The sequence below is a fragment of the Fukomys damarensis genome, unplaced genomic scaffold, assembly GCF_012274545.1.
Source record: "Fukomys damarensis isolate Sample0158 unplaced genomic scaffold, DMR_v1.0_HiC HiC_scaffold_2, whole genome shotgun sequence".
Classification (NCBI taxonomy): Eukaryota; Metazoa; Chordata; class Mammalia; order Rodentia; family Bathyergidae; genus Fukomys; species Fukomys damarensis.
This window is the reverse complement of record NW_022900914.1, coordinates 45,274,792-45,299,161: the sequence shown is the minus strand read 5'-3', so window position 1 is coordinate 45,299,161 and position 24,370 is coordinate 45,274,792. Positions and strand designations below refer to the sequence as shown.

Below are 24,370 nucleotides of genomic sequence, written 5' to 3'. Positions count from 1 at the left end.
GGTCCCTGACTGGGGCCGGGGGCCGCAGAGGGCGCCTTTGCGCACACGAGGAACCAGGGCCGGAGATGCCTGTGCTGAAAAAGGAGGACGAGGGAGGGCTGGAAGAACTGACGCGAGTGTGTGTGTGTGTGTGTGTGTGTGTGTACACGTACGTGTGAATACGCGCGCGCTTGCGCTTGTGCTGTGCTTTCAGAAGGGCCCGCCAGGTGAGGGAGGCAACCTGTGGAACATCGGGTGTCGTCTCTTGAACTTATGTTGCAGTATAAAAATTAAATTTTTATTGCTTTCTTTTGAGCAGGCCCAACAGAAAACAGGACTAGGTATACCTATAACAATGCCATTACATATGATTTTACTTCCTGCCACTCCCTGTCTCAACAGAAACCCCTAACGGGGAATTGGGTTTAGACCTGATTCCGTGGTTGAATAAGCCAGGAAATGTCCTTGACTATCGAAAGATCACATGAATCGCATACATGTGCACCCATTTAAAATACTGTGGAAAATAGTTATCATTTACCACTAGCTTATTCATTAATTTAAAATATTAGCTATGAAAAATTCAACGGAAGTCTTTTATAAAACAGTTAAAAGTTGACCCTTTTATTGCCTATTTTGAGAGTTACTACTACCTAAAAGTGTGAGCTTTTGAGATTGTGAGAATTTTATCTGACGTGACTGATATTCTCTAAAATTGTAATTAACATCCTTTGGCGATAAGAAGAATTTATTTTTATGTTTAATTTTAAAATTTACAGCTAACCTGATCCCTGGAAGAAAGAGCACTCTTCTTTTCTTTTCTTTTTTTGTTCTTTTGTTTGTTTGTTTTGAGACAGTCTCCCAACATAATTCAGGCTGGCCTTGATCTCACTATGTAGCCCATGCTGGCCTCAAACTCAAAGGGATCCTCCTGCCTCAGCCTCCCAAGTGCTGGGATCACAGGCGTGCACCACCATGCCCAGCAGAAAGAGCACTTTAAAAACAGAAAGAGGATTGCAGTAGAATTGAAGGTACTGTGGAACATTCTTTGTAGCCTGTTGCCAGAAGGAACTGAGGAGATAGATTGTACTCATTAGTGTGTATTTTTCCTATATTTAACTTTATGTTCATTTTAGCTTCTGAAAATAAGCAGGTTTAAATTTAGAGTAGTTAAAAAAAAAACCACATAAAAACAGAAAGACCTATAAATAGCTTACTGAAATTATTAGAGCTGGCTCCAGAATCATTTGTACTTTTGCTTTGTCTAGTTAGTAGAATGGTTTTGCAAAACACATACTTCACATAATTTAGAACTATGAAGCAGTGAATCTCCACTGGTTAGTCCCTAGAGTGCTTCATTTGCTAAGTACTGTTATCAGATGATGAAGTGCGTGCTTGGTCAGGTACTTAACATTTGTTGCAGGTCATTTCCTCATCTTGTTCCAGGAAACAAGAGAGTCAAAGTTGTGTGTACACACACATATAAAATCAGGTCTAATTTATGAAAGACTCAGAGGGTGAGGCTTTTAGGGTGGAGACTAGATGTTGGGACTTTTCACATAGCCAATATAGTATACCCATTAGATAGTTTTACTGCTGAGAAAATGTCTTATAAAAAAATAAATAAGTTAGTACAGTATCTGAAGCATTTCTAAGACCCCTTCTGTGATTTCTAAGATTTCTTCTGTGAATCCAGGAACAGCATTCATAATTTATTTCTCCTGCCATGTAAATTTTGAAAGCTGACTGTTCAGAAGATGAGATTTTCTTCTTCTTTTCTTTTTTCTTCCTTGAAACAGGGTCTGGCTACCTAGCCCAGTCTGGCCTTCAACGCCCCCCATCCCCAAGTGCTGGTATTACAGGTGTTCACCACTGTGCCTCTTTAGAGTTTGTCTTTCTATTCCACTCACATTTTAATCATTGAAGCACAAACTTTCTAGGCAGAGAATCCAGTGGAAATGACATAAATGACAGTAGCAGGGAGCATTTAGAAGTTTACTTTCTGATTACTTGCTGCTTAGTAGAGTTTTTTTTTTTTTTTTTTTTTTTTTTTCTGGGCGTGGGGGTACTGGGTATGGAATTCTGGACCTTGTGCTTGTGAGGCAGACTGTGGAACCACTGAGCTAAATCCCTGGCCCTAGAGTTTTTGTAAAAGATTATTTTGTTTCAGTATTGTAGCAACACGTTGAAGCAGAAGTGTAGTGATGGAGCTTCTGTGAGTGGCTTTTAAGTAGACATACTAATAGTAATAGAACTGTTACAGTGTTTACCAATTTAAATGTGGAATTTTTTGTACGCCTTTAATTTGAAGAGAGACCTTTTAATGGTTCAGAAGTATTGTGAGCCTCCTAGAGAAGAATTTGTTTTACAAATTATTATTATTTTCACTATGGGTATTGAACCCAGAGCTGTTTACTTGCTAGGCAAGCACTCTAGGATGGAGCTACTACATTTGCAGCCCTTTTTGAGACAGGGTCACACCAAGTTGACCAGGGTAGCCTTGAATTTTCAATTCTGCTGTCTTAGTGTCCCAAGTACTGTAGCTAGGATTATAGATGTATGGCACACCCAGCTATCCAGGTTATTATACTTAAAAATTTTGTATTATTTTTGGTTTTGCTGAGATGGTGTCAGGTCACTTAAGCTACCCCCTGGCTTTTCATTCCCTTATGGTGTTTTTTTTTTTCTTCTTTTTTTTTTTTTTAGTTCCAGGGATAAAACTCAGGACCTTGCAAGGCTGGTATGGTGCCACTGGGCTAAATCCCCAACCTTATGGTTGGTTGTTTTGTTTATTTTGGTACCCGCGATTGAACTCAGGTCCTTGTGCTTGCGAGGCAGGCAACATATTGCCATGTTATAGATTAGGGGTGGAATGAATAGAAATTCGGAGACTAAAGATCTCTGGGCTTTGGTTATCAAGAATGTTCCTGACAATGGGGTAGGACTCTATCTTGAGAAATAGTTTTGGCTGGTAAGAGAGTTAGCCTGACCTGAGAAGTTCATAGATGGTGATTGTTACCTGTCAGTGAATAGAGGCAGAAACAGAATTATTGCCAGGAAGCTTGAAGGAAGAGATAGAAAGGAAGATATAGAAGTTCCAGGAAGGAAGACCAAAGTGCAGTGGCTAGAGGCCAAAAAAAAAAAAAAGGGATTTTAGGATAATACTTCACGATATTGCCTTCGATAGTCTACAAAAGTAGGGAAAGGTCATTCTTTTTTATTTTTATTCTTTTGGTGTTGTAGATTGAACCCAAGATAGTGCATGTTAGGCTATTGCTCTGTGACTGAACTATACTATGCTCTCAGTTCTAGGTCCTTCATGTTTAAATCTGCAGAGAGAAGTTAAATGTATTTGGTCATTGCTTTTTTTTTTTTTTCTACCAGGGATTGAATTTGGGACCTTGTGCTTGCGAGGCGGGCAGTGGAACCACTGGGCTAAATCCCCTGCTCCAGTTAAATGGATTTGGTTATGAAGAAATCATTGACAAGTTACATATATGATGTCAGAATACCTAGGGTATGGTAACAATAATGGAAGGTAGCAGTTGCCCAGAATGTGGAGTTCTGGGTTTGGTCTTCAGCACTGCAAAAAACCAAACCAAACCAAACCAAACCATGGGTTAATAAAACAGAAAGAGAAGGGGGAGGGGAGGGAGAGAAGTTGAATTCTCAAGGTGTGTTTTCTGACCTAAAACCAGAAATGATTATAGGGTGTCTATTGTTTGATTCATGTGCTAGGTGTTGTTTTTAAGTTGAATAAAAATTGTTTTAGATTACCTATTTTAAAAGATTTTGTATTTACAAAGTGGAAAATAATCAGAAGTTACAGGTAGGAGAGGATAGCTTCATGGAGTAGTATATGGACTCTTTCTTTTCAGCTTCTAAGGAAGGATGAGAGGCACATAGGATACTGCTGTAAACTGTTGAAATGAAGATGGAGGCTTTAATTCTATTGTATGAATAGCTACTGAAATTGAAAAAGAAGCTGGGAAGACATAAATAGGAATTTGTGAGTAGTGTGTATTGGAGACTCTAAAATAATATGTGAGGGAAGTTTGAAACTTATATAAGTGATAAATTGACAGGATCAGTCAGTAACTGGGAGGGCCTATATAAAACAGGACTAAAATGGATGGAATAAGTTCTGCACATGTCTCTTAATTCGGCCCAGAAGTGGGACTCAGGTGGGCCCAGTAGGGCAGCGTTGACAGAATGATAAAAAATTGTGGTCTGATGGGAATGATCAGAGAGAAATGAGAGAGAGATAGACTCTCTGAAGGCTTCTGAGAAGAAGTTCATGCTTCAATGATGACATAGGTAGACTGTGTGGAGTGATGATTGGAGACATCATGACTTAATCTGGTGCTTTGAGTTCTAGAATGTTAAATGTGCAAGAGAGGTATCACAAAGCCCTTCACAGAGCCCTATGGTAACAGGTAGTTAGAACAAAGGCACAGAGACTTGAGCTAGCATTTTATTTCACTTTATTGGTAGTGGGAATTGAATCTAGGGCTTCATATAAAGTATGTATTCTATCACTGAGATGTACTCCAAGCTGAATGAGCATTTATAAATAGGAAAAAAGATGTAAAGCAGTTAGAGAACACACAAACAACTGAAGTTCTTCAGTGTGTCACTTTTTCAATTTTTTCTTTGTGTTCTTCCAATTGTAGAAAATGTGACCTCAAATAATACATCTTTTTTTTTTTTTGGTACCAGGGATTGAACTCTGGTCTTTGTGCTTGCAAGGCAGGCCACCAAACTGCTGAGCTAAATCCCTGGCCCAATAATACATCATTTTAAAAGGAATCTTACAGGTAGAATGTGACTATATAATTATACTATTGAATAGATTTTGTGATAAGCAGCAGGTTGATGTGTATAAGTTTAGTTGCAGAACTGAAGAGAAATCTTAATAGGAAAGTAGTTATGTAAAATATGCCAAATCTATTACATATCAGTGTGCAGTAATTAAGTAGTATGAGATGAATGTATGTATACTGACTTTGTAGCATCTCAAGTAAGAAAATGGACAGAACAATATACACAGTCATCATGTTCATGTGTTAAAAAGAAAGAAGCCTTCTAGGCTGGGGATGTAGCTTAGTAGTAGTAGAGTGTGTATTTGGTATGTATGTGGCCCTCAGTTAAATTCCAGCACTGAAAAAAGCCCTCTAAAACTACATCAAGGTTTATAAATGTAAACATACATGCCTGTAATCCTGGCTGAGGCAGGAAGATTGCAAATTTGAGGCCAGTTTGGGCAGTTTAGCGAGAACCTGTCTCAAAATAAAATAAAAATATACAAGGATGTAGTTCAGTGGTGGAGTGCTTATCTAGCATGCAGAAGGCCCTGGGTTCAATCTCCAGTATGAGCATGCACACATGCATCTGCACACACACAGTTAATAAATGAGGGAAGTGAGATTATGTGTATGAGAATAATGGTTTTGCTGAGGACAAGATTATTATGTTATTGGAACCTGTGTGGAGGTAGAAGAGAGATTTTCACAATGTATTCTGCAGCATCTGTGCAATTTGAATCTTTAGTGATGATGTTAAATTAATATGTAATGCATTATAATAAAAATAAAACATTTGAAGTTAAGTGTCATTTTACATGGATTTAAACACTAATCACTAAGAGATTAAAATGTTTGGGTCTCAAAATATTGAAGTTGCCTAATGAAAACATAGGTCCAAGTAAGATTTCTTATTCATAAGGAATAGTTAATAGTTAATACAGCCAGGTATAGGTCCACCTAAGATTTCTTATTCATAAGGAATAGTTAATACTTAGTTAATACAGCCAGGCATAGGTAACTTTGACTAGTCAGTTAGCTTGTATTTATTAAAAAAAATTTTTAGTAATTTTTTTTAATTTTTTTTAATTTTTTTATTTTTTTGGTACCGGGGATTGAACTCAGGAATTTGCTCTTGGAGGCAGGCAGAATGCCACTGAGCTAAATCCTTGGCCCCTAGTAAGGGTTAGTAGTCATGTGACTAGATTGCTTTCAGTAAGGTATGTTAAGTCTGTGATCTAGGTTGTATCTGAACGTTATTTATTTATTTATTTATTTATTACCACCTTTTTAAAAAAAATTTAATTTATTGGTACATTCTAGGTAGCTAGTACAGCTACATTCATTACTGGGATCTTGTACCTTTACATGCCAGGTCTTGGTTCTCATTTTTTCCTTGTCCCCACCCTCCCTTCACCCTCCCCTACCCCCTTCAAACACTTTAATTCCATTTTTACATTTTCTCATATTTTTTTCCTTTTCCCTTATTCCCCTTTCCCTATCCCTTCTCACTGTCTCTACACCTTTGATCCTTTTCTTCCTACTTCATGTTGCTAATTGTCCCGTTAGGATCTTGAGTACTATTTTAGTTTTTCACACCAGAGAAACTATTTGGTATTTGCATATGTGTGCCTTATTTATTTCACTTAGAAGTATATCCTCAAAATGTACCCATTTAACTATGAATTAATCTACTTTCTCATTCTTTCTTTCTTTCATTTATTTATTTATTTATTGGCACTGGGGATTGAACTCAGGTCCTTGTGCTTGTGAGGCAGGTGGTGGAACCAATGAGCGAAATCCCTGGCCCTCTGAACATTTTTTAAAGCAGGGTGCTTATAAGTACTTTTTAGTCACTGACTTTAAATTGCTATTTTCTGAGCATGATCTTTCTAGATATAAGCATCTATTTAAGGAGATATTTTATTCCAAGTATTTATCATTAATAAGAAAAGTTATACTTTGGAAATACATGCAGGTTTGGGAATAGAAAATACATACACAACTGCTTTGTGCAGTATTGGAGCAATTATCAGAGCAAATTTTTAGTCTTTTCTAGTTACATTAAAGCAGAACTGTGTATTGAAAAGTGACAGGCTGAAGACCTGAAAATACAGATTGAACTAGTGATTTCTGCCTTAACAGGCAACATATTGTATATGAATAGATCCCTGTGAACATGTCTTGCATGCCTGATTAGGTGGTTGTTTGCCACTATTACATCTTTGTGGGGGTCCCAAATTGTAGGTAAGTCATTAATCCCAGTAGGTGCACTGCTTTGGGCCAGTAGAACTGTTGAGGCAAGTTTTGTAAAACTGACAGATTCATCTTATTTACTCTGTTTTTCCTTTGTGGAGGTGACATAGGGTAATCCTCTTTTTTTGCCCAGTTTTACTACTTTGATCTTAGCAAGTTCCTCTATGTGTTGTTGTCCTCAATCCTTTTCTTCCTTTTAGTTCCTGTCTAATTATGTAAAGAGAAATGTTGCTCCTACTTCTGCTTCCTCTAGTCCTCCTATTTTTTTTTTTTTGTTCCAATGGCAAACCAAAACATGACAGTAATGATTATTGGCAATTGCAGTGCTTCCTTTACCAAGGAAAAAGAGTTTTCAACTGGAGCTCGATATATGGATGATATTTTATTGACTCTTTAAGATGCTGATTAGAAATGCACCATTATTATATGGACCACAAATAAAGGAAAATATGCGTGTTAAAATCAATCCTGTCAATCTTTTAAGTCTCTAGAAAATATTCTGAAGATGCTTTCAGGGTGGCATAGGGTCAGTAATCTGATTGTCTTTGCCTAAAACCAGTGATGAATGTTAGCATCATTAATAGTGGAACACCTGACAAAATAATAACACTCCTGTGAACCAGTTTTACCCAAGTTCTTAACCTAACTCAATAAAGCCTTAGGGACTCATTTTCCTCTTTCCAGGAAATACTAGAGATAGAGAAACTGGTTAGATATAGTATGTGGAAGTATCTAAACATGACATGAAGGTGAGACATTTATAAAGTTGGCCCAGGCTTGTCTTGAGGGAAAATGGGAGAGTAAGGGGAAGCCATTGTAAATTCAAAGGGACTTAAGAGTCTTAACAGTCTACTGTGAGGTGTGATCTTTTGTTAGATGCTGGAATAAACAGACCAGCTATAAAAGACATTCTTTAAATAATAGAGAAAACTTGAATATGAACATTAAATGGTGGTAGATCATTATTGATTCTTAGGTGTAATATAGTTTTATAGAAAAATGTTCTAAAATTTTTGTGTTACCTTGTTTTACTAATCTTTAACAATATACTCTGAAAGCAGTTATAGTAGTTACAGTGTACACAGACAGAATCATGTAAATGTTGTGACAGTGAAATGAGGCCCACAAAGGAAGTGGTCTGTAGAAGTGTCAAATCCATCAGAAAATGACTCTAAAGCAATCAGAGAAAAAGCTTCAGAAATTGCACAATGTCGAGCAGAAGGGGACTGAGATGTCCTTATGTTAGAAGTAGAAGTATTTGACCTTTATGTTGTTACACCCTACATAATAGGTGTTGTTAGTCTTGGTTTGCTTCTTATTTAGGAAGTAGCACCAGATCCTTTTCAACCTGTGTTCTGTAGCCACAGCCAGTTAATAACTTGTTAGTTCTATCTGTAAAATATATTTTGCCATCTCACAGTTGCTCTTTTTATGGAAGGTGAAGTTGAGGCCAGATGGTAGAGTGGAAAGCTTTGGGGACACAAATGAATGCATAGGATTTCTTTAATAGACGAGTACTTTTTTTAATGAGCTAACAAATGTTTAGTGTGAATTTTATTAGTTTACTAGTTTATTGGTTATAAGATCTTTCTTGTCTTTAAAATTGTATTTAGGATCTCAAGGTTGACACAATAGAGCCACCGTAAGCCAAGGAGATTGAAGTTAAAAGCAATGTCAAAGTGAAATGCTGTTGTTGAATTAGATGTACTAGAAACAGTGGGTTGAATGTTGTAACTTATCTTAAAAACTGTTCTTAGCTGTGCATGTTAGCATGTGCCTATAGTTCCAGCTACTGGGGAGATTGAGGCAGGAGGATTACTTGAGCCAGGGCGACATAGTGAGACCCCATCGCTTAAAAAAAACTCAGTTTTGTGTGATTACATTCAAGCTGTTTTAAAAATATTGCTATTAGATTATTGTATTTAGTCTTTAAGTCTCTAAGTATATTACTGTAATAATCAGATTTAACATTTCTTTGAAAAGAGAGAGGTGGTTTAGGAGGGAATTTTCTGAATGTGCAGCATTATAGGCATTGGTGGAAGGGGATGGTAGAAGAAAACTTCAGTTTAAGGTAGCCAAGAACTGAGAGAAGAGATGGGCCAGGGACACGAATATGCTTTTGTAGGTCACATCCAGAGTGACCCACCTCCAAATGAGCCCCCCTCCTTACAGCACATTCAGCTACTGAGCTAGCTCATTCATCCACTGATGAGCATAGCACCCCCATGATCCAGTCACCTCTCAAACACAGGAGACTTTGAGGAGGGTACATTTAAGATCTAAACCATGTCAATATTGATTCATCAGAATTTTCCATTAAATATTTGTTTATTTGCAGGTATATTTGCTTACTTAAACTACCATGTTCCTCGCACAAGACGAGAAATCTTGGAGACCCTAATTAAAGGCCTTCAGAGACTGGAGTACAGAGGATATGATTCTGCTGGTATATTCTTTAAAAAGAATTATGGGTTTTGCATGATTATTAAATATGAAATGTTACTCTTTTTAGGAGGCTAGACTTTACTAATGTTTGTTTTGTTAAGCCAAATCTCAAGAATTTTTTTTTTCTTTCTTTTTTGTACTGGGGATTGAACTTGGGACCTTGAGCTTGCAAGGCAGGCTGTGGAACCACTGAGTTAAACCCCGGCCCTGGAATTTTAATTTTTTATCATGTTTAAAGCATTAATTTATTTAAAAAAGTTAATGTACATAATTTCAACACTATTTACCATCGGATTGTTTTTTTTGGGCAGTCTTATTTTTTTTTTTTTTCTGGTACCAGGGATTGAACTCAGGACCTTGCGCTTGCCAGGTAGGCGCCAGCACCACTGAGCTAAATTCCCAGCATTGGTAGTCTACTTTTATTAAAAGTGTTACCATGAAAACAAAAGTCATATGGGCCATTTTCTTGGAAACAAAGTTTTTGAAGGTCTTACTGTATAAAGTCTGTTTTCTTCATGGTAACTTTAATTTCCTTTTTTCCATGAATTCATGCTTTTGTTATATAAACTTACCTGAAATTCTTCTATTTTGTATAAATGAAAAACCAAATAAAAATAATTTTCTGGCAACTTTATGTTTGACTTTAGCTCCTGCTGTGTTGGGGGGGATCCATAAAACTATCTTCAGATTCCGTGATTCCTTAGGATAACTCATGAGATTCAGCATGTAATTTGTACTCAAAGGTAGGATTTATTATAGCAAAAGAATACAAAGCAATGTCAGCAGAGGGAAAAGGTGCATGAAATAAAGTCTGGAGGAAACCAGGCACAAGCTTCTAAGAGTTCTCTTCTAAAAGAATAACAGAATACACTTAATTTCCACGGGAATGAGTTATAATAATAAAGAAATGTTGTATACCAGGATAGCTCATTAGTGTCCAAGTGTAGTTTTTACTGGGAGCTGTTCCCATAAACATCATCTGCTTAACCCTGATCAAGAAAAGCAGGTGTTCAGCATAAGCCATATTGTTTGCCTGAACAGTTTAGGCAGTGAACCACTCATTGTTTTGTTTTGTTTTTGCTACCCTTGATCAAATAGGCAGTGAACCACTCTTAACTCCATTAGAGTGGAGGGAATCTTCCTGAAGAGCAAATTGCTAGATGCTAATCAAGGGTCAACCTTGAAAGCAGGCCTTTCTTAGGCTAGTAGTGTCAGACATCTTTTTTCTATACTTAACTTTGTCATATGGAATGGGCATTTATCTTTCTTGACTTTCCTCAGTATTAAAGTCTGTTTCTCACCTCCTTCATTCTTAAAATTCTTTTTTTTTTTTTAGCTTTTCTCACAGTGTATCATCTCATACAGAGACTGATTATTTTTTATCAGCTTTAGAGGCTCATTTCATTTACTGCTTAAATATGAATGTTCTTTAGTCTTTGCCCAGTTTTCTTTTAACTTCTGACTTTATCAACCTCCTGTATGTTGATGACTTTACGGTCCACATATGTATTATCTATATTATCTATCTATCTATCTATCTATCTAATCTCTCTCTCTCTCTCTCTCTCTCTCTCTATATATATATATATATATATTCCCATGTGGCAGACCTGTGTTTCTAGCTGCTTTCTATAAATTTTTTTCTGGGTAGAATACAGTATTACAGATTGTGCATGTTCAAAAATGAACTCGTACACTGCAGTCCTCACTTCACTTCTCATTTCTTTTCATTTTTTATCTCTTAGCAACAATCATTTAACAGGTCCTTTGTGCCTAGGAGAAATCCTAGCCTTTCAAAGGCTTTCTTACTTAATGTTCAGTCTGTTTGGCTTCTTAGTATCACTCATCTCCATCTTTATTGCCACAATTTGTTTAATTCAGCTGCTTTTCATTTTTGTTTTGCTGTAAAGGTAACTTGACAGCCACTTTCTTCTTTCTCTTTTTCCCTCTCCAACCCATTCTCCCATCTGTTTCTAGAGAGCAGTTGTTAACATTACTGCTACAGTATTTCTTTGCTTGAAATGACTCACTGCTTTCCTAATACAGTGTAACTTTTTCAAATTCCTTAGAAATTTAAGTAGAATCTTAAGAAATGCTTTTCTGACCATCCCTGCTTATTCTCCTTCTGAGGTATGTCTTGTTCTTCTCAGTTGCTCATTGTAGTCCATTTGCAACCTGTAGTACTTTATCATAGCTTACACTATATATGGTAATTATTTTTTCCTTTTCTGTCTTCTCAACACTGTTAGAAATTTTCAGACAAGAACTGAGTTATCTTTGTCTTTTGTGATAATGGGTTTGAACCCAGGGCCTCATGTGTGTTATGCAAGCACTGTACCACTGAGCTGCACACCAGCCTTCCTTTCTTTTTTGTCTTAAGCATGTGTCATAGTTCTTGACACATAATAGATTTTTTTTTTTGGTACCGGAGCTAGGACTCAACCTTGTGCTTATGAGGTAGGAGCGGTGTCATTGAGAACATAATAGATTTTTTAGTGAATGTTATATTGATAAATAAATGAATTAGATGAAAATATAATTTAATTGAAAATTTTATATTCGTAATGTTAACAGTAGCCATTATCTAAAATTTTGCTTTTCTGCCTTGTGATGATTTAGGTGTGGGGATTGACGGAGGCAATGACAAAGATTGGGAAGCCAATGCCTGCAAAATCCAGCTCATTAAGAAGAAAGGAAAAGTTAAGGCACTGGATGAAGAAGTTCACAGTAATGAACTGTTTAATTTTTGTCTTCTTTCCTCCTCCTGTCCCCACTAAATGCTCCATATTTTGGGAGCCATTTTGAGAATAATGACTCTGAAGTTGAAAGGACTGAAGAAAATAGTTTTGTTGTCATTTAGACTAGATTTAAATTGTGGTTGAACTTTAAAATGACCATAGTAACTTGGGAGGGAAATTGGTGAGGTACGTTGGGTTCAGAGCAAACTCAGTATATTAAAATGGAGTTGCATCAGAAACACTGTTCCAAAGAATGGCCTTTCATAGGACAAAGGTATCTTCCTTCAGTAGTGCCCTTATTCATGTTACTTCACTTGGTGGTAGTTTTCACTTTGTGTTTACTTAGCTTAATAATGTCCCAGATGCAAAATCTTGGCAATTTGTGTGAGCCAAAGGAGAAGCCATAAATTGCTTTCTCTGAGTAAGAAGATGAATTTTCTTTTCATTTTTTTTTTTTTTTGGTTTTTTGAAACAGGGCCTCACTACCTAGTTGAGACTGACCTGGAACTCACTATGTAGCCCAGGCTGGTCTCCAACTCACAGCAATCCTCCCCTGCCTCAGCCTCCTGAGTGCTCGGATTATAGGCATGCGCCACCATGCCTGGCTGATGAGTTTTCTCTAATTAAAAAAAAAAGATTCATACACTGAGGTTGCTAAAGTCTGTGGTAAGGATGAATCTTCTTTCTGTGAAATTATGAAGAAGAAAAATTCATGGCTAGTTCTAATGTTGCAGCTCATGCAAAAGTTATGGGGATAGTGCATGATCACTGCTTTGTTATCATAGAAAAGGCATCATATTTATGTTATATGCATATATAGGACAACATGTATTAATAGGGTTTTTGTACAGTGTACAGTTTCAGATATCCCAGAGAGTTTTAAAATGTATCCCTTGTGGATAAGAGAACTACTGTCACTAAAATTTAATGTAGCTTCTAACATCTCCACAGCATTAATATAGAAAATTTTCATTTTGTCTTCTTCAGAACAACAGGATATGGATTTGGATGTAGAATTTGATGTGCACCTTGGAATAGCTCATACCCGTTGGGCAACACATGGAGAACCCAATCCTGTCAATAGCCACCCACAGCGCTCTGATAAAAATAATGGTATGAACAGATTCTGTGTGTTTTGGAGTTATTGTAGAAAGCTGATAGTCGAAGAACAAAGGTGCTTATGTTTTTGTTATTTCACTTTTAAGCCATTTCCAAAAAGAGATGAACTTGATATATTTATTACCTAGCTTTAGGATTTATGCAATGCATGACCAATTGTTTATCTGTATTATTTTGGAGGCCAATAGATGTATCATAGATTTATGACTTGTCGCAATCTGTAAATTCCTCCTTTCTTTTCCTTTTCCATGGAATTTACTGTCTTGTCCTGTAGAGTTTTCTGTAGTTTAGATGATGCTAATGCATGTGTCCCTGATAAGTCATTTAACATGCTTCTTTGTCTCATATTTCTTTTTTTCTTCTTTCCCTTTTGGTTATTTGAGATAGGATCTTGCTCTGTAATTCATACTGGCCTTGAACTCACTATGTAGCCTAGGCTGGTCTTAAACTTGCTGTGACCATCCTGCCTCAGCCTCCCAAGTGCTGGGATTATAGGCATGTACTGCCATGCCTGGCTGGCCCTTATATCCCCCCCGCCCCGATACTGGGAATCAAACTCAGGACCTTGTGCTTGAGAGGCAGATGCAGCACCACTGAGCTAAATGCCTGACCCAGTCCCTTATATTTCTTAAAAATTAGCATGCTGTTAGCTAGGCATAGTAGTGCATGCCTATAATACTAGCACTCTGGGAAGCTGAGGCAGAAGGATTGCCTTTAACCTAGCTTGGTCAATTTAGCAAGACTCTGTTTCTAATGCATATAAAAAGGTCTGGGAATATAGCTCAGTGAGAAGTTCCTGGATTCAATCCCCAGTACAAAAAAAAAAAAAAAAAATTGATAGGATGTTTGGCTCTAAAGGTATATAATATCTGGATATTTCTCCTCTCTGCTCCCCTCTCCTATTTTTACAATACTGGAGGTTGAACCCAGAGCCTCAAGCATGCCATCTACCACTGAGCTACATTCCCAGCCTGATAATTTTCTTTTTGTGTTAGTAGTTATTGATAATCATTGCCAAGATTATTTCTTTAAGGGTTGTCAAATAGCCCATTTCATTCCTTCTTCATTTATAATCTCAAATACTTCCACAAAAGGAAATGTCTGCATATCAATTACTTTGTTATCCTGAGGTATAGATTGTATAGGAAGGGCAGAGTAAATGTTTGATTCTTTTCCTTTATCTATCATTCTTCAAAAATTTAGTGGTTCTGATGTTATCCTGAGTGAGAGGAGCAGTGATTTTTCTTTCTTTTTTTTTTTTTTTGGTACTAGGGATTGAACTTGGGTCCTTGCTCTTGCAACGCAGGCCACTGAACCACTGAGCTAAATCCCCAGCCCTGATTTTTTTTTTAAACTCAGGGTATGCATTTGATTTGTTTTAAAACACTGAATATGTGTATAAGAGTGTGTATTTCTTGGTTTTGTAATGTAATTCAGAAGCTGCTATTTAGGTTTTTTGTGCTTTAGTACTATTATTGAACTGAATTTGAATTTGAATGCTGGCAACCATTTAGGCTTTTTTTTTTTCAGTTAAGTTTATTGGTACATTTAAAGCAAATAATACAGTTACATTTATCATTGGGATCTTGTACCTTTACATGATATATCTTGGTTCTTATTTTTTCCCCATACCCCTTCTCTTCCTTTACCCCCTCACCTTTCCATAGTTATAAAGACTTTTTTCCTTTTTTCACATTTTTTCTTTTCCCTTATATCCTTTCTTCTCCCCTTCCCATTTCCCATTAGTGATTTTTTTCCTATTTCACACTATCAATTATACCATTTGAACCTTATTTACAATTTTAGTTTTTCACGCCAGAGAAACTATTTGGTACTTACATATTTCACTTAGGCCTTTATATTTCTTTTTTTAAATTAAATTAAATTAAATTAAATTAAATTAAATTAAATTAAATTAAATTTTATTTTATTTGTACTGGGGATTGAATTCAGATCCTTGTACTTGCAAGACCAGCGGTGGAACCACTGAGCTAAATTCCCGGCCACTTAGGCCTTTATAAAAGATAACTGCAAACTTAGTATCTAGATTGTTTAGAGAATTAGCCTTTTTTAGCTCTTTATGATTCTCTGTGTTCTGGCATTAAATTTTTTCCTTTAAATTTATTTTTATAGTTGATACCATCTTCTCTTAAAAGTGTAATGAAAATATTTATTGTAATATTTAGTTTATAGTTCATTTAAGTTCATACTTATTTACTATTAAATCACAATGATAGATTTTAAGGTATATTCAGAACATTTTAATAATGTAGTATATTAAACTCAGGCTCGGGGAGGTAGTGTACCTGTTCTTGGAGTTATGCAAGAGTTTGAGGCATGTGGGTCACTTGAGTTCAGGAGTGCAAGGCCAGACTGGGAAACAGTGAGACTCTATCTTAGAAATTTTTTTTGATTTAATAGTAATTTTTCTTTGACACAGAAACTTCAAATAATAAATCCTCATGGATAGTTTTTGTTTTGTTTTTCTAGTACTAGGAATTAAACCCAGGAATCTCTGAGCTATGTCCCCAGCCCTTTTAAAATTTTTTTTTCTGAGACAAGGCATTGGCATTTCTTTCTTTCTTTATTTTTTTGGTACTGGGGATCAAACTCAGGTCCTTGTGTTTATGAGGCAGGTGGAACCACTGAGCTAAATCCCTGGCCCAGCATTAGCATTTCTAAGTTGTCCATACTGGCTTCAAACTTGGACACCTCCTGCCTCAGCCTCTTGAGTAGCTCAGATTATATGTGTGCACTATTACACCTGGCCACATTGATAATTTTTCATGTACACTGTCAGCAGCTATAGGTAATAATAATGTCAACTCTTGATTATCCATTTTACATATTTCAAACTTATGTAATAAAATAGATGAAAATAATTCCAAGATCATATTTATTTGCTCCTGGAACGATATTTTAGCACTTTCATGTGACATTCCAGGAATTACCTGGACCTCAGACAAATAAATTTAATTATAAAACTGAGTAAGTGGGCTGGGGATTTAGCTCAGTGGTTCTGCCTCCTGCTTTGCAAGAGCAAGGTCCTGAGTTTGATACACGGTGCCAAAAAACAAAACAACTAACTGAGTAACTGTATTATTTTTGCTATAATTTTTAACTTTAGTTCTTAAACTCATTAATAAGTCAGGTGATTCTTTAAGTGTGATTGCACTTCTCTGTAGATATATCCAGGAATGAGAGGGGAGGGAAATGAGACTAGTAGTTACTTAGTTCAGCCCTCTCAGTTTGCAAATGAGGGAGCAGGCCCAGTAAATTTGCTCTTTTCACATGGTAACGCTGGTACAGTAGTTTCGCCACACTTGAAATTGATTTCTCTGCATGTCTAGTTTATTGTATTTCTTCACTGTATGTACGTCCCAGCATGGTATGTTTCCACTGAGCTATATAAACAGTTTTTCTGATTTACCTGATGATAATCTAATGATGAGGTATAGATGATACTTGATTACACCTGGAAAATATAGCGTAAGTTTTGAGATGATAAAATCTTTTTCTAATAATAGCTGTTTGTAGTACTTATCAGATTTCTAATTTTTGTCATCAATGCTTTTATCCCTTCTAGAATTTATTGTTATTCATAATGGAATCATCACAAACTATAAAGACTTGAAAAAATTTTTGGTAAGTAAAGTGACCTCAGAAGACCCTACTCTTAAGCCAGGTGTGGTGGTGTGTGCCTATAATCATAGCACTCAGGAGGCTGAGGCAGGAGGATTGCTGCAAGTTTGAGGCCAGTGTGGGTTACATAGTTCTAGGCTCAGGAAAAAAAAAAGGAGACCCCAGCGTTTGAGAATGCTTTTAACAAGAATGGTGAGGTTGCTTTTTGGAATTTGCAGTACCATCTTGGTGTCATCAAATGATTCCTGAGACAATTACAAGTGTATGGTGGTTTATTGGACTTTTCTTTAACAGTGAAGCAATTCTATTTCTGTATATGAAAAGGGAATAATTATTTGACTTTATTGTAAATGACTGAAACTTAATGAAATTGGGATAGAGGTGTAGCTTAGTGACAGTGTGGTTGCCTAGATCCCCAGCATCATATACATACATATATAAATAAAGTCTTGCAGGACATCTGTTGTGCTGTGAGATACATTGCTTGGTATTTTTTAAAATTTCTGGGATATAAAAGAAGAATCAGGACAGATTAAATAAAGTATGTATGTCCTAAATAGCTATGTGATATGCTGGGCTAGCTGCAGCGGTGACTTTCATGTGTGCCTTCCCAGAGCTGTCCAACTGAGTTTTCTGTGCTGATGGCAGTGTTCTGTTAGTGCCATCTACTGCAGTAGCCACTGTCCACATGTGATGATTGAGCTGCTGTGACTGAGAAATGGGATTTTAAATTTTAGTTAAATTTAAATAGCTACATATAGCTTATGGCTATTTTATTCAACAGTACAGTATCATAAAGAAAAATGTGTTATATTTATTGTGAAGTTAGTGTTTTGAGTGTCATTATATTTTAATTATTTAAAATTAATACTATACATATGTGTCATATAATTTAGGTGAAGTATGTGTTCAGTTTATAGAATACCTTGGAGTTCACTATAATCAGATGGTGGCCTTATTTTTGAACCAGTAAATGGGGTATGGCAATAAAAAATATTAGAAATCTGAGAGAAAAGTTCTATAGAAAAGATTGATATCATGATATTTCTGAAGTTTTTTCTTCTCTATTTACAGGAAAGCAAAGGTTATGACTTTGAATCTGAAACAGATACAGAGGCAATTGCCAAGCTTGTTAAATACATGTATGACAATTGGGAAAGTGAAGATATCAGTTTTACTACATTGGTGGAGAGAGTTATTCAACAACTGGTATGAGTCTATACTTTAATTGTGACTCAAGTTTAACTTTCTTTATGTCAGCATTATATTCCATTGTATATGAATACCACATTTTCTTTGTTCTTCTATTGATGAACATTTAGACGTCCAAGGTTTAGCTATTAGGAGTTGTGCTACCAATAACATTGATATGCATGTATCACTGTAATATGTTGTCTTTAACTGTTTTGGGAAGATAGCTAGAAGGAAATAGCTGGGTCAAATGGAATTTCTAAATTTCAGTTTTGGAGGAATTGCCATACTGATTTATTTCCTAAGTCCTTATACTAGTTTGTGTTCCTACCAACAATGTAGAAGGGTTCTTTTTTATCAAATACCCTTGCTAGTATTTGTTATTTGATTTCTTGATGATGGCCATTCTTTCTGGGATAAGATGGAATCTCAGTGTTGTTTTAGTTTTATTTTTTGGTAACAGGGATCGAACTTGGGACCTTGTGCTTGTGAGGCAGGCAGTGGAACCACTGAAGTAAATCCCCAAACCATCTCAGTGTTGTTTTAATTTACATATTTCTAATGGCCTGGACATGGAGCATTTCTTCATGTATTTATTGGCCATTTGTACTTTTGTGATATGTCTTTTTATTTCAGTTGTCCATTTTTATTTTTTATTTTTATTCATTTTTTGGAACCAGGGATCAAACTTGGGACCTTGCACTTGCAGGCAGTGGAACCATTGAGCTAAATCCCCAGCCCAGTTGGCCATTTTTAAATTGAGTCTTTTATTTTGAGGGGGGTGTCTAATTTTTTTGAGTTCTTTACACACACACATTTTTTTTTTTTGTACTAGGGATCAAACTCAGGTCATTGTGCTTGTGAGGCAGGCAGTGGCACCACTGAGCTAAATCCATGGCCCTAAGTTCTTTATATTTTGTAGATATTAGTCCCCTGAAGTATAGCTGGCAAAAATATTTTCCCATTCTGTAAGTTGTCTCTTCACTCAGTTGTTTGTTTTTCTCTGCACACAGATTTTTTTTTTTTTTTTTTTTTTGGTACCGGGGATTGAACTCGGGTCCTTGCGCTTGCAAGGTAGGCCACCGAACCGTTGAGCTAAATTCCTGGCCTCACAGATTTTTAATTTGATATGATACCATTTGTTGTATCTTCATACTGTTTCTTCTGCAACTGAGGTTCTTTTCAGAAAGTCCTTGCCTATGCCTATGACATTTTACCTTGAGATTGTTTTGGAGCGTTGGTTTGGTGGTCATGAACTTCAACTGTTCTTTATCATGGGAGCATCATTTCTTCATCAATTTTGAAAGATAGTTTTGCAGGCTATGTGAGCCTGGGTTGAAGATTGTTTTCATTTACAGCTTGAAACTTTTCATTCTAAGTTCTTCTGGCATTTAAAGTTTGTGTTGAGAAATCTATAATTGTAATGGGCTTTCTTTTTTAAATGATTCTGGGATCTTGACTATGATGCATCCTGGAGAGGTTCTTGTCTGAATGTAGCTGTTTGGGATTCTTCATGTAGCACTTGTTTGTATGTAAAATTCTTTTCCCTTATTTGGAGAGTTTTAAGCTATTATTTAACTGAAGAACTTTTAAATGCCATTTGTGCTCTTTTGATTAATTCTACTTAATCTGAGGTTTGTCCTCTTTGCATCATCTAAGATCTGTTGGATCCATTTTTCATGTTCTCCTATTTTTAAGGTATTTCTTTTTTTTTTATGAAATAAAAATTTATGCAACACAAACTGATAATCCAAATACATTATTAGTTTGATATGATCTTCAAATATATGTTCTTTCTCATTTTCTTTTCGTATAATATTTTTGAAATAATTTATTTACAAATAAAACAAAGTTACATATTATAGTTGAGAAACTGTACTCAAAATTTTATGATTTATAAACTCCTTAGTTAATATCATATGCTTGTTGATTGTATCACTTACATTTTCTAACAAAACTTCCCACAGAAAAGAAATATACTTATATTTGAAATCCAAAAGCAACTAAAAGAGTTCACATTTTTGCGATGATTTTTCTGTTTCTATTTTATTATATCCCATACATATTTTTGATTTTGATTTTGATTTCTTTTCTTTTTTTTGGTACCGGGGATTGAACTCGGGTCCTTGAGCTTGCAAGGCAGGCCACCGAATCACTGAGCTAAATCTTTGGCCCCCCCATACATATTTTTATTATATTTTTATAAGCATAATGATAGAATTTAACACCAATACATATGCAATATTCTTCCCAAACTAATGCCTATGAATTAAATCAAGCATGTAATTTAGAGAAATCATAAGGTTGGCAGAGAAACTATTGATATGCCAAATATGCAAAATCCTACTACATTCATGACCGTGTTTTTCATTTAATAGTGCACACATATGTGTAAAAACATACCCCCCCACATATACACGATGCATATTTTCTCCAGTACAATATATACATTGGTATAATGAAACAGTGAAGTGATGTGTGGAATGTTTATAATTTGTGTGATTTGAGAAAAACAAATATCATCTTTGAGGCAGTTGGAGAATTTGTAATATGTACCAGATATTAAATGATATTAATGATTTATTATCCATTTATTTAAGTATAGTTATGATAAAATTTACTTAAAAATTAATATTTGTTATCAGTAGAAAATAGGTAGAAAGATATATTGATAACATAACAAAATTTGTCTTAACAAATTTCCAACCAAACAAGCTGTAGTGACAGAAAAGGAAGTTTGCGCAAGGCAGAGATGAAAGAGGAGAATAACAGATGGACCTTAATACTTTTCATACTACTCATATATACGGATTTCATAAATTCTCAAATAAAAAAGCAAAGAAAATGAGAACCAAAGTAACTCATCAATTTGGTAGACCAACATATAAAGACAAAAATTAATGTGTTGATAAATTTTAAAAATATGAAATGTAAAGCCTGAGATTTAGCTCAGTAGTGCTGCACCTGTCTAGTCAGAATAATGTGCTGAGTTTAATCCCCAGTACCAGGGAAAGAAAAAGAAAAAAAGAAAAGAGAAAAGATTCAATAGATTAAAAATAAATTGTTATCTCTTCCTCTTGAATTGTTCCCTTCACAAGGATGTAGTGACCTTCTTTGTCTCTTTCAATCAGTTTAGGTTTGAAATTTAGTTTGTCTGAATAAGATTGCTACCCTTGCTTTTTTCTGGGCTCCTGTTGCATGAAAAAGTTTTCTGTCCTTTCACTTTCAGTCTATGGGCTTCTTTTTGCACTAGGTGTGTCTTGTATACAACTTACTATTGGATTTTGCTTCTTAATCCATTCTGCCAGTCTGTTTCTCTTGATTGGTGAATTGAGGCCATTGATATTGATGGTTATAACTGATGTGTATTAATTTATTATTGTCATGTGTTTTTTTGCCCTCTTCTTTTAGTTTCTTACTTTGCCTATTTGATTAGCTCTGTTGGGCCTCATTGTGTTGTTGCCTTCGTTGTCTTTTTCTAGGATCTTGTTTAAAGTTCCTTGCAGTGCTGGTTTGGTATTCATGAAGTTTCTCAGGTGTTCTTTGTCATGGAAGTATCTTATTTCCCCATCCATTTTGAAAGAAAGTTTTGCAGGATACATCATTCTAGGTTGGAGGTTGTTTTCTTTTAGTACTTGAAATATCTCATTCCAGGCTCTCCTTAACCTAAGGGTTTGTGTTGAAAAGTCTGCTGTGATTCTGATGGGCTTTCCTTTGCATGTGGTTTGTTTCTTAACTTTTACTGCTTGTATTATTTTGTTCTTCTGTTGGGTTTCTGGGATCTTGATTATTACATGTCTAGGTGTAGATTTTTTTTGGTCATGGCTAGTTGGAGTTCTATATGCCTCACTTATCTGTATGTCAAATTCTTCCCCTCTGTTTGGGAAGTTTTCTGTAATTAATTCTGTGAACAGCTTTTTTAGGTCATTTGCATTTTCTCCTGCTACTTCTTGGATTCCTGTCAGTCTTATGTTATTCTTCTTTGCATTGTCTAAGAGTTGTTGGATCAATTTCTCATGATCCTCTACTGTTTTTAAGAGACCTCTCTTTTCACAGTCACTGACTGCAATCCTATCTTCTATATCTGAGATTCTATCTTTGGACTCTTTTATTCTGTTGCGAACACTCTCAATGGAGTTTTTTATCTCCTGGATGTCTGCTCGAATCTGCCCTGTGGATTCCATTTCTTTCTTATGTTGGGCATTTATTGTTTCCACTTTTTTCTTATGCTGGGCATTCATGGCTTCTATTGTGGTCCTGAGCTCATCTATTTTTTTGTCAGTTTGTGTTCTAGAGTCTCAAATTATAACTTTCATTTTGCTCATCATCTTTGATTATCTGGGAAATTACTTCTGTTTTAAATTTCTCTAGAGCCTGATTGATCAGTTTTGTTATTTCCTGTGCTTTGAGTTCAGGGTGTGTCCTGATGATTCACTGTCAGACTTTTCATCCTCATTTGCCTCACTGTTTGCCATTGGTGAACTGAAAGTCTGTCCCTCTATCTTGCTTAAGCTTTTTCTCGTTTTTACTATTGTTGGGTTGTACTTAGTTTAACCTTTAGGTTATTACTTAAATCTTCCTGATATAGTTGGGCTTCAGCCCATGGATCTCTAATGAGTCATAGCCATTCTCATTTTCATAGTAACAAAGAAAACAGCTCATTGAATCAATCACAATCCTTTATTCTAATTCAGCACCACAGTATGATCAAGCACAACTTGCAAATTTACCCCTTGTAATAGTTATCAGTCTATCACCTTAAAACCATGTGAATTAAATTAAAATCAAGAAGCAATCCAGAATATGTTTGCAGTGAATAAACTTTTCAATAAGGATATTTAACATTTAGGATGGGGGCTCAAGGCAGAGTTAGGACAAGAGGAGTAGATAAGTAAAACAATTAGAGAAGATTTCACATGAAGCCAGAAGACGTAGAATGACCAGACGATTGTGAGGAAACTGTTAAATTCAAAAGGGATAAACAGAATAGAAGTATAATAGCCCTTGAGTGAGGTAGAGTGACATAAGAAAAGAACATAAAAGAGAGAAAAAAAAAAAAGAAGAAATCTGAATTAGGACAGGAGCAGAAACAAAAAGGGAGATGAGGGATAATATAGTTTAGCAAGAGACTGAGTTGGAGAAAGAGGACAGGAAAAAAAAAGAATTTGCAGCCAGGTGTGGTGGTGCACGCCTGTAATCCCAGCACTCGGGAGGCTGAGGCGGGAGGATCGCTGTGAGTTTGAGACCAGTTTGAGCTACATAGTGAGTTCTAGGTCAGTCTTAACTATATAGTGAGACCCTGTCTCAGATAACCAAAAAAAGAAAAAAGAAAAAAAAAAAAGAATTTGCAGACTGCAATGAAAAAAATGAGTTTGAAGGGCCTCTTTCAGACTGTATCACTGCTGTCATAATATACAACATGTGCAACTATGTGCAAAGACAAGTCCCCTGATTGCAGCTAGCTGGTGGCAGAATCCCACGACGCAGACTGACCTTGGGCTGCAAGGCCCAGACTGAGTTCCCCGACCTCCTGAAGGGTTGAACTGCACTCATTTCTACTACAGGTTTCCCCCACCCCTTCTTTAAAGATGTTCAAAATTGGGAGTGCCAGAAAATAACCCTTTATGACCACCTCTGCCTGTACAGAGTAGGTCTAAAGACTGGAACAATCAGGAGGTCTGAAAGCACGAGGGAGGGGTTCGGGGGGGTTCAGGAGTGCCCGCACGGCTACATTTCTGGTGCTGAAGATGGAGGCAGCAGCGCTGGCAGGGGAGGGCATGGCTGAGTAGGCCCTCTGGTGCTGAAGATGGCGGCAACTCCTCCGGCAGGGGAGGGCGCCTGAGGTATTTCTTATTAATAATCATGGAGAACAGTTCTGATACTCTAGTTCTCACATTGGTCATTTTTGCTGCCCATGTTTTTGATAGAATTTTAAATCTCTTGAATTTCTGCACATGTCTTTTTCCTGGACTCTAACCTTTTTCTGTGCTGGTCATGTGTATTTTGCATCATTTTGTTTAGTTCTTTTAGCTTTTTATTAGTGTCTTCTGTAGACTTGCTGATCATTTTGTGTATTTTGCCCAATAACTTAATACTTAAATCTTCTCTGACCTTGCCAAAAATTTTCAGCTATTTATGCTTTTCATCTGTCTTGTTTTTTTTTTTTTTTTTTTTTTTTTTTTTTTTTTTTTTTTTTTT

At 36.0% G+C, this 24,370-nt stretch overlaps 1 protein-coding gene across 2 annotated transcripts in view; it reads left to right on the top strand.

Annotated features, from left to right (window-relative positions):
* The window catches only part of Gfpt1 (glutamine--fructose-6-phosphate transaminase 1), a 66,597-nt gene that overhangs the window by 360 nt on the left and 41,867 nt on the right, over positions 1–24,370 (top strand). For both annotated transcript variants that reach the window (XM_010609691.2, XM_033764493.1), the window contains exons 2-6: positions 9,376–9,483; positions 12,102–12,209; positions 13,208–13,333; positions 16,926–16,984; positions 18,056–18,190. In XM_010609691.2, the coding sequence (XP_010607993.1) occupies positions 9,376–9,483; positions 12,102–12,209; positions 13,208–13,333; positions 16,926–16,984; positions 18,056–18,190 (536 nt within the window). The remainder of the gene's footprint in view (positions 1–9,375; positions 9,484–12,101; positions 12,210–13,207; positions 13,334–16,925; positions 16,985–18,055; positions 18,191–24,370) is intronic.